The sequence below is a fragment of the Nelumbo lutea genome, chromosome 4, assembly GCF_056320005.1.
Source record: "Nelumbo lutea isolate HS-2025 chromosome 4, American lotus-T2T, whole genome shotgun sequence".
Taxonomy (NCBI): Eukaryota; Viridiplantae; Streptophyta; class Magnoliopsida; order Proteales; family Nelumbonaceae; genus Nelumbo; species Nelumbo lutea.
Genome location: NC_142687.1, coordinates 5,127,256 through 5,147,408, shown reverse-complemented (window position 1 = coordinate 5,147,408; position 20,153 = coordinate 5,127,256). Strand labels below are relative to the sequence as shown.

General features: G+C 40.1%; 2 protein-coding genes across 5 annotated transcripts; one reads left to right on the top strand and one right to left on the bottom strand.

Annotated features, from left to right (window-relative positions):
• Nucleotides 1-1,484: 1,484 nt before the first annotated feature.
• LOC148853525 (DHBP synthase RibB-like alpha/beta domain-containing protein) lies at nt 1,485-7,568 on the top strand. 2 transcript variants are annotated; one of them, XM_088986485.1, is made up of 9 exons: nt 1,485-2,571; nt 3,222-3,337; nt 4,219-4,272; nt 4,397-4,421; nt 4,614-4,736; nt 5,183-5,349; nt 5,478-5,547; nt 6,256-6,354; nt 7,150-7,568. In XM_088986485.1, exons 1-9 carry the CDS (start codon nt 2,371-2,373, stop codon nt 7,234-7,236), a joined length of 942 nt encoding a protein of 313 aa, XP_088842611.1. In that variant the 5' UTR covers nt 1,485-2,370; the 3' UTR covers nt 7,237-7,568. The 2 variants fall into 2 exon arrangements, with proteins under 2 accessions (XP_088842611.1, XP_088842610.1); XM_088986484.1 differs by having other exon boundaries at nt 2,263-2,700.
• A 1,497-nt stretch (nt 7,569-9,065) lies between these two features.
• Nucleotides 9,066-14,110, bottom strand: LOC148853524 (NADH-ubiquinone oxidoreductase). Of its 3 annotated transcripts, none has more exons than XM_088985977.1 (3): nt 13,972-14,110; nt 13,209-13,519; nt 9,066-9,437 (listed from the first exon to the last, which is right to left on the bottom strand). In XM_088985977.1, exon 2 carries the CDS (start codon nt 13,495-13,497, stop codon nt 13,216-13,218), a length of 282 nt encoding a protein of 93 aa, XP_088842103.1. In that variant the 5' UTR covers nt 13,498-13,519; nt 13,972-14,110; the 3' UTR covers nt 9,066-9,437; nt 13,209-13,215. The 3 variants fall into 3 exon arrangements, with proteins under 3 accessions (XP_088842103.1, XP_088842105.1, XP_088842104.1); XM_088985979.1 differs by lacking the exon at nt 13,972-14,110 and adding an exon at nt 13,634-13,763; XM_088985978.1 differs by lacking the exon at nt 9,066-9,437 and adding an exon at nt 12,647-12,851.
• Nucleotides 14,111-20,153: the final 6,043 nt, after the last annotated feature.

Here is a 20,153-nt window from a genome sequence, read left to right as displayed (position 1 = left end):
GAAGTTTCTCAAAAATAGCCCAAAATGGGCTTTCCATGTCTTTTTGGGGTTGAGGCTTTCGACGGTTAGATATTTTCCCAACCAAACAAAAAAGGACCAAAACACGGGTTAACGGATTTCTAAAAATCCAACATTCCACGTAAAAAGACATGCCAAACAGGGCCATATTTTATATTTACTCAGCCCAAACTGTGGCCTACGAGTTATAGCTCATATCTTAGGTCCTAAGCCAGGCTTGGCCCATGATAACTCTTAGCTTGAAATGGTTCGGATTGGGCTTGAACTCGAGTTTGGTTCGGACTTTAGGCCCAAGTCTTATGGGCCAAGGTTGATCTTAAACCCACCCAGTCCACCCAAGTTTCACCCCTACTTCTCGAGTCTGTGTTCTGTGCACCTGTGGGTGGCCGTTAGTTGGAGTGTGTGGTTGAACCGACACAAAAAGACAATGAAATCCCTCCTAGCCTTGGTTTTAGTTCGAACTTTGAACCTTGTCTCCATCATGGCCATGTCCATTGGCGGTGAGACTCTATCAACGACCATCTCCTCTTCTTCTTCTTGAGGTGTTCTTTGCTTTCTGTTTTGAACAGATCGAATGTGACCATTCTCCATAACTTGTGTATGGTTTTCACTATGTTTTAGTTGAATTTTAGTGTCAAACATCACACATGGCCATTGGTGTAGGCTGAGCTTCAGGTCACCTTCGATTTGTTCAAACTAGAAAACAAGGAACACATTTTGGAAGAAGAAGAAGAAGAAGAAGAGAGGAGGAGGAAAGAAGTAGTAGGGGTGGAGACTCTCTCTTTTGTTGAAGAAGAAGAAGAAGAGAAGGAAAGAAGTTTGTTCAAAAAAAAAAGAAAAAGAAAGCAGAGCCCCTTTTTGTTGTTCAGAAGAATGAAAAACATGCTTTCTACATACTGGCGTCGGAATCTCACCGCCGATGGATGATGGCCGGTGTGGTGTGCTCTCCGATATGTTGGAGTTGGAGGGTTCGACGGAGGAGAAAAGAGAATAGGAGGCAAGGTTCAAAGTTCGAATAAGACTAAGGAGGGGTTTTATTATCTTTTTTGTGTCGCAATCAATTAACGACCTCCTTTCCATTATCGCTAGCTTATTTTTCAAAGACGACGTGGACTCTTTTCATTGGCGGGTTCACGCATCTGGGGCACCCACGGGTGCAGAATGCGGACTCCTGTGCTAAGTACTGTGTTCGGCGGTAGAGAGGCAGACCTGACATATGGCTCCTTTGGACAAGACTCTTTGACATCTGATCTTAATCAACCCCGTCAATCCTCTCCATCTGTTAACCCTATATTTCTCTAAATTCAAACCTAACCCAATTCAAAACCTGATTAAGAATTAATGATGACCGTCTCCAACTCAATTTGTGATTTATCAGTTAATCCCACCCACAGACAGATTGGATGCGCCAACTCAATTTCGGTGAGAAACCATCGAGAAGTAGTCATGAAGCCGACGCCGAAGGCGGGCCTAGCGAACCGAAATCGGAGTTTCTTCCAATCACTCACTCCCTCTCTCACCACCACATCCGAATACACCCAAGAAGTCTCAGTTTCTCCGTCCACAGATGAAGAGGACAGTTTGTTCTTCGACCTGCCCGACCTATTCCTGGACCTGAACAGCAATCAAATCGACAGGTTTGGCTTCTGTTCACCTTTGCTTTCGCCAAGAGAAGCCTACTTTGGATTCCAGATGAAAGAACCATTCTTATGGGAGTAGTAGGACTACTAGCTAGAACTAGAAGACGCCCTTAGCCCAACTTCTCCCTCTGTCCCTCCCATCCATGTACACTACTAACTTTCTGATTTTTACCACATTTTAGCACCAAAGCTACTCCTCCGTCCAAATCCACAGAAACCTAATTTAGGAAACAGCTCGTTCCATTTAGGAAATTGGAACCTCGGCTTATTTGGTTTGTTGTGCCGTCCTACTAAGTCTAGATGTCCACTATTTTTTTTTTCAGAAGAAGATTTATTGCAGGAATAACAGATTCTTACACCACATTACAGTGATCAGACTGCACTAGCTTGCAATCTTTGTTCTATATACTGACAGGAAGACGTTCCGACCTTCCCCGGGCTTCGATAGTGTGAATATGATCTTCATACGGGTTTATTTTAATTTTAGCGGATAGATTGATAAAGAAAATTAGATGATAATTTAATGGTATTTTTGTCTTTTCACATGTCATTTAACGATTAATTAACGACAAGTGTCCAGATTGTCGCATTTCCCAAGTTCGGATATTAGCTTGTCGCATTTTAAAGTTCGATACTAAATTCGCACTCGGCCTAATCGCAATTCTCACTTCTACACGGGAGCATTTGTCTGCTGCTGTTTCCTCTGACTGAAATGGTGGTGGAGACCATCATATGCGGGGGCGCCGTTGCTCCATCTGTTTCTTTTGGGCGCTCTGTCGTAAATCCTGACCACTTCCAATTCCATTGCTTTGTCTCACCTAAGCGCGCCGAGCTTCCGCGTCTCCGGTTCTGTACTTTGGCAGCGAAACGAAGCCCTAAACGCCTTAAATACTCTGCTCCTCGCTTCACCAAGGTTTGTCCCATCTCTCTTTCATGGTGCACCCTTCCTCAAATACGTTGCCCCTTCATTTGGCGTTTCTCGCTTTTCTTCGAATGTTGGTCGGTCGTGCCTCTCCATTTACTTCCATTCTTTCACTGTTTGGTATGGTTGTAATTGTTCTTGACTGTTTGTTGCTGATTTCTAGTGTTCCTTTTTTTTCTATCGGATGTATCTTTGTGTTTGATGCATGCTTGGGTTACCGATGTTTGCATTTGTTGATTGCCTTGGTACTTGGCAGTATGTCTTCTGTCCCCCGTATGACCTATTTTTTTGTTAGGAGTGCCCCTTGTAGATAGATGAAACTTTTTTCCTTTGTAGTAATTTGGGTTTCTTATCAAAAGAATAACTGAATTTGTTGATAGTATATGAACTGAATATGATGATCCGTTGGTTTGATGGCATCTTGCTCCTTTCTTTTTTCTGGGTACTCAAACGAAAGGAGCATCCTTCTCATTAAAATCATTGTAAAAATTTATATGTTCATCTTTTTTTTTTTTAATCTGGTTCTTACGAACTAAGCACGATCACACTAAGAAAGGGGTTAGAGATTGATGTGTAAAGTGAAGGTGTTTCTGTCGTTATTATTGATTTTGTTGTCACGTAAATGTCTTCTCTCGTTACAGGAGGGTGACTTGCTTTATGTGGAAGTTGATCCGCTAGGATCGGACATTTGGAAACTGGAACCTGTTGTTCAACTTCTGAAAGAAGGAGCTGTAGGAGTTATTCCTACAGACACTGTGTATGTTACTAAGTTCTTTTTTGTTTCTGAATATCTGAGCTCAGTTATGCTCATCTTTTGGAATCATTAAAAGTTTTTCAGTTTAATTTTTTCTTTTTGAATTGGCTGAATGGCTAAGTACCTTCTTTCCCAAATTTCCCTTGTTAATTATACCTTTGAATTCTCTAATTAATGTTGTGGTATGCATATTTATCCAGTCTGTTGTTTTCATTCCTTTTCATCTCTTTTCAAGCAAACTGTTGTTAGTAGCCTTCTTAGAACAGCAATCTCAGGAATCATTAACTATCATGACCACTTTTTCAAGTCCTCCCTTTTTTAAGTAATAATACATTAATACCATCTTTAATCTTCACCATCATCATCTAAGCCTTGCCCCAACTATATGAGGTCGGCCACATGAATCCTGTTTTGCCATTTAATTATTTTCAGTGTTATATCCATTGTTAAATTATGGGTGCTTGACTGCTTGTATAATTTCTTCTTACTTCCACCCAAGTCCTTTCTGGTTTGCCCCTATCTATTCTAGCCCCTTCAACTTGTAACAGATCACTTTTCCTAATGGGTTCTGTTGATGGTCTTCTATGCACATGACCAAACCATCTCATACCATCTTTCTTACATGTTAAAATTTACATTCTATGACTATTGTTTTATATTAGCTGTTACTCTTACAGAAATAAGGTCTTGTTGGCCAATATGGTCAACATTGACAAAATGACAAATATTCAAACCATGTCAATATTGTTTTGTTGGTTGTATAACATAAGGAGTATTCCGTTTGTTGGTGGTTTTGCAGGATTTAAGTTGATATGTCAATTTTAAATCTAGATGCTATCTTCTTTTCTTATTTTAATCAGTTCCCATCTTTTCCTCGTGGCCAGTTATGCAATTGTTTGTGATCTGAAAAGCCATTCAGCCATTGAACGTCTTCGCAGGTAAATAGGTTTATGTTTTGCACTGGCTTCTGATCTCAGCATCTTCTTCATTAACAGAAAGCTACTGTTTCCACCATCAGTTCCTCATTTTTGACAAAGATTCCTTGTGTTTATCTATTTGCAGAATTAAAAATATTGAAGCTTCAAAGGCAAGGGATCTTTTATTTTTGCATTCTCCTTAAGCGTACACCAACAGAAGCTTCAATATGGCTCTGAACTTTCTATGGGTAGGACATGCTAATATATCTTTTCATTTGTTCTGGGCAATGGGAAGATGGTAAAAGTCAGTTACTATATTTTGTTTGACATTTTGTTCTGATATATTTTTTATCATTATGCAGCCTCTCAGTATTTTATGTCATTCCTTTCGGGACATTGATACTTATACTATGGGGTTCCCTCGTGGCAGTGGCCAAGGTCAAACGAACATCTTCCGAGCTGTTAAGCATTGTTTACCTGGACCTGTAAGGATGACCATTTGATTTTCTATTTTCTTTCATCAAACAAGAAATCTAAGACACTCACCAGTGACACCATAAGAGTTGTGACCATAAAGACATTTATCAATCTTTGCTGCTACATGTGGCACATATGCGGTGGGGTTTCTGCCATCAATCGTTCAGTTCCAATTGTATGATCAGAGTTAGCTATTCTGTATAACATGTTAATGGCTGGAAAATTGCTGTCAAATGATCTAAAAATCCTCTGAAATGAATGTTTATCATCAAAGAATGTTGGATTTCCAGTACAGGACATATATTTGGTGTCATTTATAGAATGATAACCCCATTTCATGCAGTGTGCCATGTGTAGAACTGTTGTCAATAAACTTTACTTCAGGTACATGGTGAATCTTATATTTTCTAAAACCCATGGAATGGAAATATAATGAATAGTTGTTCTGTAACAGTACACTTTCATCTTACCTGCAAGCAAAGAACTACCAAAGCAGTGTACAAGGTATGGAACCACAACTGCTAAATATGCACCAAGGAAAAATGTAGGTGTTCGCATGCCAAATGATGTTATATGTCAAGCTGTGCTAGAAAAGATGGATGCACCTTTAATATCAACAAGGTTAGTTGGAAATCTTCAGATCTTTGAGACAGTCTCCCATGATTGATTGCTAATACACTAAAAATTTGGGTTTTCCTTGGATACCATTTGTTCTAATATGTTATTCATATATTTATTTTTCTTTTTAGTGTAAAATGGCCTAAAGAAGATCAGTGGATGCTAGACCCTGTTGTAATAGCTGATACTTATGAACCAGAGGTATTGCAATCTGTTTCAAATCAGCTTATTTTATGGCATAAGTTCTATAATCTCCTTTTTTCTGATAAATGTATTTAATGTCTGCCTCATGGATTTGCTGGAAAATTTCTTTAAGTGCTTCCTCTGATTGTGTTCCAGAATATTATTTTCTAAAGGGTATCAATGTATCATAGATTCTCTGCATGGCCCACTATTCAGACCTACTTGTCATTTCTATGAAGAAAATATTTTGTGTTGCAGTAACGTTTTAGTTCTAGGGCATTGTGAAAGTCAACCTGCTCATCCAAATTTTCGTATTTGTCTTCTGGTCAAAGATAAGAAGAAAAGGAAAAGGTTGCCAGGGAAAACATTAAATAATATTCGGTTGTTAGAAACATCTGAATTTCCACATGAGAGAGCTCTGTAATAGATCCAAAGGTCGGTCCTGCATTTGTGCCTACATCACAGCAGAACTAAGTGGGCAGATGCTGGACATGTTGACATCCTACATTGTCTCATATAAAATGATATCCTCTGCTTTGTGTTATTAAGGCAGCTTAAGTTAGATGCTTGCTTTTATGTATTGTCTGGGAGAATTATAAGCAAATATTCATATGCTTTTATGCATTTGGTTTCTGAAAAAGTGATCCAAAACATCTCCAATCTAAATATTTGCGACTAGTTACTTTCTTATTCTGTCTTCAGAGTGTTTCTGTTTTATTATTTCAGGGTCTTGATTTTGTGGTTGGTGGTGGAATTAGAGTGGCTGATCCTTCAACCGTGGTGGATATGATGGGAAGTGCTCCAACCATTCTACGGCAAGGGAAGGTATTTGGGTTAGAGTAGACTTTCTTTTTTATTGGTAATAAGAACCATGCATTATTTCTTTACTCAAAAAAAAAAAAAAAGAACAGTGCATTTTTTGAGAACAAAACAAGAACAAAGTTTACCTCTTGTAGTATGCCACCCTTGCACCTGTAAATGCTAACAATTTTCCCTTCCACTACTACTAATCAGTCATGGGTGGCCCCCAGTACACATTATTACTATTTTTTTCAGTACGCTTTATTACTATTTACCATAGTTGGATTTGCTGTTATATACGAAGGTAGGGTCAGCTTTCCAGTCATTTTCCTTGTGATGTGGATGTGGTAGAGACTAGAGAGGCAGAGCAGGATTTTATTGCACAGTTTGGTGGAAACCTAGGAACCTTGATTCCATCTGATGTATTTATATCATAAACTAACAACAATCTTGACTCGTATATGTAGACTTGAAGAAGATTACTACTATGGGAGGTCCACTTTGTATTCTTTATAGCTTCTGTAATCTGTTTACCGTAACTTACTCTTTTAGAAGGAAAGGTCCTCCCCTAAAACAACAGCTGGGAAAGATTTCTTTCCCTCCAGCCAGGGAAACAACTGTTCTGTTTATTATCTAGGCATGGTTTTGATAATGGCCATAGACAAAAGTTGCAACCTTGTAGGGACTGGTAAATAATGAACAATCAATTTATTGCTGAACCAAATTACTGTTTTGAGCTGGGTTGCCTTTAAATATCACTAAATTCATTGCACGCATGTATTTTTTAATTACATAACCTTGATATTTTCTTTATTGCAGGGACAAAAGCAGGACTGGATGGTAGTGAAAGATGAGAAAGATTCTGTCATTCTTGAGGGAGAGTTACCCATCCCTCACGCAGCTTAAGCTTATTTGACCATCTAGCGCACATGCCTAGTCAAATGGTATTTTCTCTTCATGATTATAAGCTTATGATTGCTTGCAATGCTATTGTTTCAGTTCGGACCATTTCCAATGTTCATAAAGAGGAGGGAAGGAGACAAAAGAAAGCATGTGATCTTTTTGTACATAAAGTCATAAATCATAAACGCTAACGATAAAGGTTGTTTTTTGTCCAGTAGGCTTCATTTATGAAAGGTGCTTATCCTCTTGTATGTATTAAGGTCCTGTTGGGATGCATAAGACTCTTCATTTAAAATGGTGCAGCCGAATTAAATAATTGTTTGGCACTTGCAAAATCACAGATTATATTGCATATAGTCCTGTACATGTTCTTAATTCGAGTTGGGTTCCCACATAAAACCTTTTTATCTTCAAGTTCATTCAAGAGGTTTGAGGCGAAAGCCCTTTAAGCAGTTAAATCTTTATACTGGATCTGGATGGTGGCATACGTGTGATTGGACACGGTCTTATGGACAATATCTTAGGACCCATTAGGTTCATGGGAAAAGGGTTTGGAATTGGAATCAAAACGGTTCATTTTCAGCTGTTTGATTGGGTAGAATGGGATTCCGATGTGGGGGTTGTCATTTTATGGAATTTAATTTCAATTTCCATCTGAACCAAACAAGCAGGGAATTTGGTGATTTCAAATCCGATTCTGCCTGAACCAAATGGAGCCTCAGTTCCATTATAGGATGAAATATATTTTGACGCCTTAAGATTATACTAGGCAGACCTATCTTTCATGCGTTAAATATACCGAGCTTGATGACGGAAATGTTGGGCTTCGCGACATAGGTGGGCAACTGACGGTTCTGATCTGCTCTTCACAGGGTGTGCCTCACACTAACCTTACATCACGGATCAAATTTGAACATATTTTATTGATGTAATTCTTATAAATATATAAAATATTTTATATACTGTATATAAAAATTAAATAATTAATCAAATTTGGATATTTATCAAATCGAATCAAGTCATATCTGAATTTGAGTTCAGTAAGAATAGGATATTCAAATTTAACTAATTATATATTTAAATTATCTAAATTCGAAATTAAAATTTCGAATACTGTTGACATCCCTACATTAGATTCATGGGAAAAGGGTTTGGAATTAGAATCAAAACGGTTCATTTTCAGCTGTTTGATTGAGTAGAATGAGATTCTGATGTGGGGAATGTAATATTTTATGGAATTTAATTTTAATTTCAATCTGAACCAAATAAGTAGGGAAATAGGTGATTTCAAATCCGATTCTGCCTGAACCAAATGGAGCCTCAGTTCCATTATAGGTAGGATGAAATATATTCTGACGTTTAAGATTTTACTAGGCAGACCTATCTTTCATGCGTTAAATGTACCAAGTTTGATGACGAAAATGTTGGATTTCGTCACATAAGTGGGCAACTGACGAGTTTGGATCTGCTCCTCACAGGGTGTGCCTCACACTAATCTCACAGCACGTTTAGCCATGCATCTGGAACATCTCCATACTTGAAAATAACCATTGATAAGAAGATATTTCCAATGCACGGCTGAAACATGCTGTTAGGTCAGTATGAGGCGCGCTGAACAGATCCAATTTCGTAGCTGACAAATGAGATGAACTTCAGGTGGCTGTACGACCCATGTTCTTACTATAGACGCCACGTCCTTAGCTGTTTAATTGGATGGATCTTGCGGTCGATCTTGATATTTAGATTTCTCTTTGCATGAAGGTCTCATAAACAGTGGACCAGCCAACCAACAAACCGGAAAATGGTCAGTGATATACACCTACTAAGAAATATAATCTCAAAATTGTAACCAGCTGGCTTATGCATTCATTTCCATGGCCTAGCAGAACAGCATAAGACCTTGAAAGACTAGGTACCAGAGCCCTTCCCCATAACAATATCAATATTATTACATTTTTGTGAAAACGAAAAACCATGATAAGACAGCCGGTGATGATAAACAAACATGAACATAATGAGAAAGATTTGATGAACATTCATTCCCCATAAAATGCCATTTCTACGAAACTTCAATTGTTTATTTATTTGTGAGATGATCGAAATGAAAATAGGTCTAGAAACTGACAACATTAGAAGAGCCTGCATCACATAAGAACAACGCCACGAAGGAAGGAATTACTCTACAAATGCTTTTTTTGCTCATCCTGCAGATCAGAAATAGAAAGAACTAAGCTCTAAGAAAGAAGCAGAAACCAACAATTAAGAGCACATGCTATTCTCCAAAATTATCAAGGTCAGTTGCAAAACGCAGTTTGCTTCTCATGCGTACATCTTTAGTTCTTTTGCCATATTGCAAAAGAGAATAGCCTTACAAGATGTAATTTCATGTATGGGATGGAAAACATTTATCATATGGTACTCATGTTCTTGGGGCAACACAACAGGGTAGCCCATCCCCATACCCGTGACCCCCAAACCCTGGTGGCGGTGGGGATTTGATCCCGAGAGTTTATGCTTCAAACAGCCGGATTTGCAGCACTCGGAGAATCTTGCGGAAGCTGGATAATGATTTTAAAGATATCCAAGCTAAAGCTGGTAAGAAAGACTGCAGTTCGTGAATAAACTGTTCACCCTAAGGAATACCAAGGGCTTTTGGTTTCGGAAGAGGGCTTTATGACACCATGTCACGAGGTGATGAACCAACTCTCTAAGGTTGTGTTTGAAAACGATGTAAATGCAAATTTGTCGGGGTAAATTAAAATTCTACCGGTTTCAAAAAATACATACCGGTTTACTTTTGTATCTTAGATTTCCTCCCATCTTGTTTGGCAGCAATGATGTAAAACATTAGTGCACTTTTGACGGCATTCGGAAACTTATAACGATGTAAACAAGGATTCGATCGTCTTCTCCCATCCCAGTTGCATCAAATAACACAACAGATTTAAAACCTCTTATCTCAGTCCCGAGTGGCTAAACTATACAACTCCCTCTATCCCAAATCATCCTATTCAATGCAACTGAACCAGGAAGTAAAACCACACGTTTAATCAAAACCAGAAACTAGCAAAAAAGAGCCTATCTCTGATATTCAAACCGCTCACAACAAGTACAAATATACTTAGACATGAAGATTTGGGAAGTAACATTGTTAAACAAAACCGATAACAATATATAAAAGACAAAAGAAAGAGGTACGATATGAACCTGTCACCACATTTGTTGTTGGCCAAAATTTTCACAGATAATGGCTCTACGAAACCCCATCATCGTCTCTGAATTATGTATCAGCCTGATGTGGGGTGTTGCAATGGGGGTGTATTCGTGCATTCAGATCGCTTGTTCTTGGAGGTAGATGTCGGAATATAAATGGGATTTGAGAAAATGGTGGTACCTCAACGGAAATCACCGCTGCTGTAGCTTGAGTGGAAAACAGGGAATGAAGAACTGACTGACAGTGTCGTATATGAGGGAGAAAATGAAGAGGAAACCTGAGGAGAATCACTATCATATAAAGGAAGACAATGAGGATGCGATAAATGTGTGTAGATAGACTTTACCTGATGTGGCCGTCAAGGTTAGGTTGAGATGTGAGGGACAATGAACGGTGGTGGTGGGTAGATATGAGAGAGAGAGAGAGAGAGAGAGAGAGAGAGGGATCACTGAACCACTGCCAAGAGTTGCGACGGCAGTGGCGAGTAGACACGAGAACAGGAAAGGGGAGATGAACGATGGTTGTAAGAGAGAGATATGAGAGTGAGAGGATGAGAGAGGAGAGATTACCAGAGGAAAAGAGGTCGGTGGTGGGAGAGAATAGTTTGGAGGGAGAGAGTTCATCACCTCCTTTGCCACTGTCACTGGTTGAAGATCGAAGCAAATTCTGACAAGATTTCAAATTTACTTCGATCTTAAGGGTATTTTCACATCATTCCCAAACACACGCAAGTCAGGACTGGGTAATAGTACATCGAACCGGCATTTACACCATTTCCAAACACACCCTAAAGGATGTCCCTCTTTGAAACATGCGTGTGATGGTAGAATGCGATCGATCAACCCTCTATATCCTTTCGAGTTTCTCTTTCCTCAAAATGTTAAAATTTCAATCCTCTTAAGCCACAAACATTTCCAATTAAGGCTTGTGGAATGGTCTTTACTTCATCATCTAAGCCTTATCCCAACTACATGTGGTTGGTTGCATGAATCCTGTTTTGCCATTCCATTCCCTTAAGTGCCATATCATCCCCTTAAATCCATGTGCTTTTTTGCCAAAATCATCCCCTTAATCGAGCATTCTGTGCATTTTGTTGGGTTGTTTTTCAGAGGCTGGCTTTTCTGAGTTCTTCTGTCTATTTCTGCTGTACAGTCTCTTATTGTACAGGGGCCTTTTGTATTCTGCCCTTTTGTTATTAATGAAATACTTTACCTTACAGTTCACAAAAAAAAAAAAAAGAAAGAATAATCATCTATTCCAATATCATCAAAGATTATGCTAACAATAGAGTTCTCATTGGGCATTAAAGGGTGTGGAATTTAAAGAAGCTTTGGTGGATTTTATCGTTAGAAGATGACGGACAATTGCCAACTAGGCTCCCTACAGATGTCCTTGGCTTTAGGATTAGGATCCACCAACAAGAGGAAGGGTGACTTTGATGGATATTTGTTAAACAATCTAGACACCTACAAAGTAGGAGGTGCTTCTAAAGAAGCTGCAAGATAGGTCGCATTGGTATATACCTTGCACAATTGCAGAAGTAGGCTTTCTTAAGGCAAAAATTCTATCTTTATTGCAAGGATTAACAGTTGGCTTCACTTAGGATTGATTACTCAACAGAAGAAGGTGATTCTTAGCTAAAGGTGGAAAGTGGTAGCCTATATTACATGAACTAGGGTGAAAGTGTTCAGGGCAGGAATGTTTCTAGGAGTTGGGCTCATCTGACATCAAAATCTTGTGATACAGGGAAATGGGCTTAAAAATTAATCATGCCAACTAGTACTGAAATATGGACACATCATAGTATCATACATTGGACAATAAATATTAATTTCTAACCATGCAAGCAAGATATGTTTAATTTAGACATGCTCTATTATATCGATAACCAAAAAAGGAAGTATCAACAACAAAGAAAGAAACAACAGTTCGGATTGTCACATGACAACTGCAAACATATAACATAAACAGTGTATAAGATATCCACATTTTATGAGGTCTAAGGGGAATTTCGATTCAGCATTATATACTTACAAGCTTGAATTTCCAAATTTAATACTTATTTTAACCATATTAGTTAATAATTTATGTTGGTCCAATTAAGTGTATAAGTACCCAGTTCATCAAACCTTGGTGCCCACAGAGGTGAACATGGGTTTGGAGAAACCAACACATATCTCATGCCCATATCCATGTCAGTTGTGTCCAACAGAGGAACTTGGATAATATGAAGTCTGGGTATCATAGGTGAAATAAAAACTTCAGAATGGGCATTATACACATCTGCACATTGACACTCACTTAAGATGATGCTTCTGTTAAATCAATAAATCTGTGACTAAAGAACCACAAAGTCTTGGGATTAAAAAACAACCCTCTCCAACTCTTTGAACGGAAAATGTGCCTGCAGCCAATCGATGATCAACAATCAAATGCCAGCAACTAATTTATTTCTTGGTCATACTTATCTTCAAAAGTTCCTTCTCTCCAAATAGCCCAGCATAAGGCGAAAATTGATGACTCTCCAGAAAATTTAAAAGTACAGTAATAAATAATTGATACTGATTTTAAAAAGATGTAAAAAAAAATATTCGAAATGCCAAAGTTTGAGGTCAATAGTTGATAGATCACCACCCTTCAGTATATCGTTAAATAGAAATAGAGCAGAACAAGAGGAAAGAATTCTCCATAAGGCAGTAAGACTCAAGTGAATTTACAGAAACCAAATTTACAGAAACCACAACTATGTTGAGACTCTGACCTTTCATTCATTTCGGGGTGGTGTTGTCGTATGGCTGCTGGAGAAGGTCGTCATAGGGGTCCCTACGCCCTGGGACCTGGCTGATCTGGGCATCCCAATAGAGTTGGGAATTATGGCGCTCAAACGTCCAGAATCCATATGGACGGATAGGTAAGTTCCACATCTCCTTGGTCTTGTTGCAGCGGTCCTTGACTGCATATACATGCTCTCTAAACTTCCGATCACGTTCCTTTGGATCCTCCATCATCCTCCGTATTAAGTTCTCAGCAAACTCCATCACAAATGCCATCTTCTTCTAGTTATCCCCCAACCTATCCAACAGAAGTGATTGATTATAGCAAAACAATACCAAAAACGTTATTGATTCAATCATCTTTCTAGTAAGAATATATAAGCCAAAAAAATGGATATCCTGACTGAGTTACTTCGGAGAAATTCACAGTGATTTTCAGTGACAAGCAGCTTCGAAAAAATGTAGATGACATAACTGATCAACGGAAATCCCTTTTAATCCCCTCCCCCCCAACTAATTGAAGCATGTCAGAATTAGCTGAAAAAAATTTAACGCTATATAGAACGATGAAAGTTGAACCCTAGATTTCTATAGATATCCCCAACAGAAAGGAAGAAACAACAATTTCGACCTAATAACCAAAACAAGAAAAACATTAAATATTAATATTAATAGTAACAAATGGAAATACTACCGAGACTGAAACGTCAAAGCCTAAATCGACTGCAGATTTTATAAGATTGGAAATACCTCTGTTCGGCGATAAGAATGCGTACAGCAGATATCCGGGGAGAGCGACTTCCGACTTCGGTCTATGCAATACGAGAACGATGCTTTTATGCATAATAAGTTAATAACTAAAAAAAAATACGAAGCGCGTACCCCTAACGATTAAATCCAGACCGTCAAATCAATACCAATTTTTATCCTACGAATATTATAAAAAGCGAAAACTCAAAAATCAAAATAGCTTCTATTTCCAATATTATAAAAATTGAATGGACATGGACCCGGGCTGAACATTTTTAATGGGCCGGGCCCATTGAGGTAACCCACCACTAACCTATAGGGTGTTTGGAAACTTTGGGCGTTTATTAATAAACGCTGTCAGCCTGTAACATAGGCGTTACTTTAGCATTTCCCCATTATATGAATAGGTAAAATATAAAAATCTCACATAAAGTTTTTGATAATCATAAAAACCTCTCTTATAATTTTACTTTAATAAAAACTTCCCCTATATTTTTAAATAACACGATAAAAACCTTCCGTCAATGAGTCAAATGGAAAACGTCAATATTTACGAAATTACCCCTAAAGTATCATTAAACCTTATCTATTGCAACGACATTATCGCTCATTATATTTCATTCTCTGAATATTCCATCCATTTTTCTGGCAACTGGTCTTCGCCAGAAGTTATTCTTGACCAACAAGTGTTCTCATCTTTACGTTTTGAAGCTCATGTTTTTGGCAACTGTTTTTCACAGCGGTTTTCTTATCGATGACTTTCAAGGAAAATATTAACATCTGATGCCCTTACCGGGGTGCCTAAACAAGGGATGGAGATGTCCATCAGATTTAGATATCTATCAGAGTTTAAAATCCAAGAGTGATGCCTTCTATCTTCATGATTCTTTTAATGATATTTGCAGGTTATGGATATATCTGGTGTTGTTTGTGGGAACGCTACAAAAATCTAAGTTTTCATCCTATCAAAAGCTAAATCCTCTTCTTCCAAAAAGCTAAGTCCTCACTTTTTAGAAATTTAAGCTCTCGCTTTATAATTTCCATTTTTTTATGAACTCAAAAACTACGCAAGAAGTTGATGGCTAACAGACTAAGCAGCTCTCCCAATTTTATTTCAACTCGGATAAAGCCTCATCAGTCCTCTTTGCGAGGTACCCTCTACAAAGATGAACTCTTCGTGGTTTCCACGGGAGTAGGCGGCCAACAAACTGCATGGACACCCTTGCCGGTCAAGCCTTCCAAGGCTCCCATGCGAGCTAGTGACCTAAAGTCAGTAGTGTTGCCCTTGTAGGTTGAGCCCCTAGTAGCTTCTTGTAGGAATGGGTAATCGGCGTCACTAACGAGGCTGATGCAACGCAACCGTAGCTTTAAGAAGCCGACCTAGCGCAGCCTGGCCCATGCACCGACTTGGCGGCCTGGCCCAGGCGCGAACTGACGAACTGATAAAAGACATTGGCACTACGATAAGTCCCAGTCGCCTCCTCGACATGGGCATACAAGTCCCAGTCACCTCCTCGGCATGGGCATGCAAGACCCAGTCGCCTCTTCGGCATGGGCATGCAAGACCCAGTCGCCTCTTCGGCATGGGCAAGATTAAGGAGAGTGGACTATGAGTCACTCCTAGAGCCTAAGGGCTAAGGTGCCGAACTGGCAAAGACTTCGGCCCCGCATAAGACCTAGTCGCCTCTTCGGCATGGGCAAGATTAAGGAGAGTGGACCACAAGTCGCTCCCAAGCCTAAGGGCCAAAATATCGAACTAGCGAAGACTTCCTCACCACATAAGACCTAGTCGCCTATTCGGCATAGGCAAAATCAAGGAGCGAACTACGAATCGCTCCTAGAGCCTAAGGAATTGAATCGACGCTTACAAGCTCATCGAATTATTCATTCCGAGCCAAAAGGAGAAATTTACTCCCTTCGCCGAGTTACTCTCAGCTTGGGAGTGGGGGGCAAATGATAAGGGCGGATTTGGCCCTCAAATGATATTGTGACACATGGCACATCAGAACAACTAGGTGACACCTGGAACCACTTTAGCAACAACTTGCCTTAGCCAAGTTGATGGTGTCCCACCAGGCGGCCCAGGTGCGGCCTGGTGGCCTAGCCCTGGCGCGAGCTGGCAGCCCAGCACAAGTACGACCTGGCGGCCTGGCACAGGCGCGACCTGGCGGCTTGGCACAGGCACCGACCTGGCGACTTGTAAGACGTGCTCGCCGATGAATTCAGCATGCATATCCTAAAACTCACACGATCCTTGGAAGTTGGTCCACGTGCCGAACGATCTGGAGGGTGGTCAACGTGCATTGCAGTTACCTCCAGGAATCTCGAGTCACTTAGACGACACCGCAAAAATCTCGGATATGTGCATGAAGCCCACACCAAACAATGCCTACATAAAGGCACCAACCCTAGAGGCAAGGGCGTCAGCAAGTAAGCAAATTATAGCTCTCAGACTTTGTGATTTTTAGCTCACAGTCTATTATGAGAGTACTGACTTAAGCATCAGAGCAACCTCATTGGGTTAGCCACCCCGGGTCCTCTGACATTTGGTAGGCAGCTCGCAGGTCTCTAAATAACAACGCAGCTCATCAATTCAGCTCGCCACCTGGTCAGCCCAACACCTCACAGGCAGCTCGACACCTGGTCAACCCGACACCTCACAGGTAGACCTGTTCATGGGCCGGGTCGGGTTGGGCTGGGCTTTTACTCTTCATTAATGGAAATATGTTGGGCCCGAGCCCGAGCCCGACCAGACCAACGGGCCTATAACTTGGGCCCCAGCCTGACCTTGATAAAAAGCCCGAAGCCCAAGCCAGAAGCCTGACCTAATAAAAAAAGTTAGAAATTTTCCGTGTTTCGGCCATCTATTAATGTTCATCGTGCTATTAAGTGTTTCACTTGCATTCTCATTCTGGTTTTCACTGTTATCGTGGAGGTCTGGGGCCACCAACTCTTCGGTGAAGGAGCTCTTTAGTTCTCTTCCCGTAAACTTCCTCAAGGCTTCCATTAATGCAGCATCTCGAGCTTCAATCCAAGCTCGCTCCTTAGCCCAGAACTTCTGTTCTCTATCTAACCGGGCTGCCTCCTGCCTCCTCCATTCTTCCTCCCTGGACATCCTCTCTTGTTCCTTGTGTTCTAAAGTCTTCAGCATTTTCTCCAGCCAGGCCTCTTGCATCTCCATTAGCTTCCTCATCTGCGAGTCCACGAACTCTCTAATCTTCGACTTCCAGCCAGGCCTCAAGGCTTCCATTAATGCAGCATCTCGAGCTTCAATCCAAGCTCGCTCCTTAGCCCAGAACTTCTGTTCTCTATCTAACCGGGCTGCCTCCTGCCTCCTCCATTCTTCCTCCCTGGACATCCTCTCTTGTTCCTTGTGTTCTAAAGTCTTCAGCATTTTCTCCAGCCAGGCCTCTTGCATCTCCATTAGCTTCCTCATCTGCGAGTCCACGAACTCTCTAATCTTCGACTTCCAGCTCTGTCGACCCCTCTTAAATCCTTGGCAGTCTTTCGACATCATCGGTTCAGAATTCCAGACAACATCATCTCCTTTAACGGGCAACCCTTCAGAAGTAGCCCGCTCTACCGGTTGTATGCCAAATACAATATCAAGCCAAACCTTTCTTCAAGATACTACGCTGCTGCAAATGGGCTAGCAGAAGCGTTCAACAAATCTCTGTGCAAAATCCTAAAGATGACAAAAATAAGAAAGATTGGCATGAGCGGCTCCCGGAGGCCTTGTGGGCATACCGAACTACGTGTCAGGCGCTGAGATCATTGCCGTTGTCTTCCGACGACGAAGAATCCAATTCAGAGGAATTCGACAGGCTGAGGCTCTCACTGAACTTTTGAGCTTACAAAGCTTCCTAGGTACTGTCATTTGTGGTTCGGAATCGAGGACTGGTTTCAACAACTCGGGTTTCGACATTGATCACTGATCAGTTCGCGCCTGTGAGAGAGAGAGAGCGAGCTCACCGTTGGTGAACGTTCGCGGCCTCACTGTGGAGTGTGGAGAATGTGAAGATTGGAGAAGAAGGGTTCCTGAAAAAGAAGGGAAAGAGGCAAAGAGGTAAAAAAAAAAAAGAGGGGGGGTATTCGACTAGGGCTTTTAGGTTTAATTTTAGGTTGGACTGGGTTATTTTGGCAAATCCCGAGCCTGGCTCAAATTTATTATAGGCCGGGCTTTTTGACCCGAGGTTAAGCCCACGGACCCATATACCTGTACAAGCCCGTTCAGGGACCGGCGGCCCATGAACATGTCTACCTACAGGTAGTTCGGCCTGGTCAGCTTGGCATCCAGGTCCTCATCTAGCAAAAGTTCTCCACTTCACCTTCTGAGTCATCGGTCACTTGAAAGTATACCAAATGACGAGGTACTTAGCCATAAAACTGATACATGACCAAAAATTGATTCAACAATATCCATTATCGTTGTAGTGCAGTACATGTTAATGGTAGAGACATTTCCGAACTGGTCATCTCCTGCCCAATTTGTTTGGTACCCTAACACTTAACTATACGACTTGTGTTCAAAATAGCACAAGAAAACCCTCGCCTTGACGTAATGGAGAGAAAACCTTCACCTGCCCCTAGTGCCGGAAAATTGTTTCTCCCCTTTGCAACACTTGACAACTCTGGTTCTGTCCACCAACGCACGGACGTGGTCATCGCCCACTGTGACATCTTCAACTTGATCGCATCATTGTAGTAGACCCTCTTTTGGGTACAGAGTCCCAATTCCAACAGAGCAGATTGTTCCCTCCAGACCTTAATCCGCAAAAAAAATTACGACCGCCAGATATGGTTGTGAAAGATACGTTCGGCCCGATAGAAATGTTGGCATCTCCATTAAAGCATTAATTCTCTGTGTAGGTTCTCTGGTTTGAAGATTTTTTATAAGAAAAATGCTCTATAAGAACATGGTATATCATTCAACAGGTTTCCGTATGTGTTAGAATGATAAATTGAAACAGTTGAATTCCTCCTCTTCAGACGGTGAAGTTCGAGAATAGAAGAGAAGGAAAGAGGATTACAAGTTGATAGGGTATTTCAGTAAAAATATGAGTTCAGGGATAGGAAAAGAGGATAGTGGAGAGGAAAAGACGTAACAGGTAGATAGGGTATTTCAATATAAATATATATAAACTAATTAAAGGGTAAAATGGGTATTTCAAAAAAAAATAATGCATCGGTCTACCGTTTTTCGTCTGGGTCATTGACGGAAGGAGGTTTTTGTCGAGTTATTTAAAAATCCAAGGGATGTTTTTATTAAAGTAAAACTATAGGAAAAAGGTTTTTATGATTGTAAGAAACTTTAGGGGAGGTTTTTGCATTTTACCCTATATGAATCTATATGTATAGAGATTTATAGAAGTAGGTTTCGTTTTATTCACTATTTTTCTGATGACGTTAATAGCACTTAAGTGTCAATTAACAAATTCATTATTGTTTTTATTGATTTTCCAAATAAATCAAATACAAAATATTTAATCAAGAAACGTCTATCATTCCAAACACATAACAAGTAAAAGGTTCAAAGGACAACTTCATCTAAACTCCAATACCAAATATATCCTTGCTTTACTAGCATCCCTCTTTTTCTCTCAATCCACATAGAAATGACCTAAGTATTTTACATTTACCAAAAGAAAGGCTATGCCCTCAATGCACCGTGGTTAAGAGTGTCGATGAATCGGATTTAGATTGGACCCATCCAAATTAAAATCGATTTGGATGGACTAACAAGACATATTGAATTGGACCAGATTCAACCTTAATTGTCCAAAATATTTATTAGATTGGATTGGATCAAGTCCATTTGTAATGAATGTTTATTGGATTGGGTTGGATTGATCCAATATCTGGCCCATTGATATAAGATAAGAATATAGGTGTCAATGAACCAAGTTTAGATTGAAACCAATCTAAATTAAAACAAATTGGATGGTCCACACATTGAATTGGACTGGTCCAAAATATTCATTATAATAGATTGGACTTGGTCCATTTTGTAATGATTTCACATTAAACTGGATGGGATTGAACCAAATCTAATCTAGTTGATACCTCTAACCATGCCTTCCTCCTCTCTGTGGTAGAGACCCACATCAATCAATACATTGCAATATTTTGAATTTTGCTCACAGCATTTCCACATCTCCCAAGGATCATGAATCACGAGTTGA

Excerpts from the sequence above, each read along its gene's own strand:
- LOC148853525 (XM_088986484.1), top strand. The coding sequence starts at position 2,371 with ATGGTGGTGGAGACCATCATATGCGGGGGCGCCGTTGCTCCATCTGTT. Across the intron at positions 4,273-4,396 it reads GCCATTGAACGTCTTCGCAG|AATTAAAAATATTGAAGCTT; the intron begins GTAAATAGGTTT and ends ATCTATTTGCAG. Across the intron at positions 4,737-5,182 it reads AGCATTGTTTACCTGGACCT|TACACTTTCATCTTACCTGC; the intron begins GTAAGGATGACC and ends GTTCTGTAACAG.
- LOC148853524 (XM_088985977.1), bottom strand. The coding sequence starts at position 13,497 with ATGGCATTTGTGATGGAGTTTGCTGAGAACTTAATACGGAGGATGATG.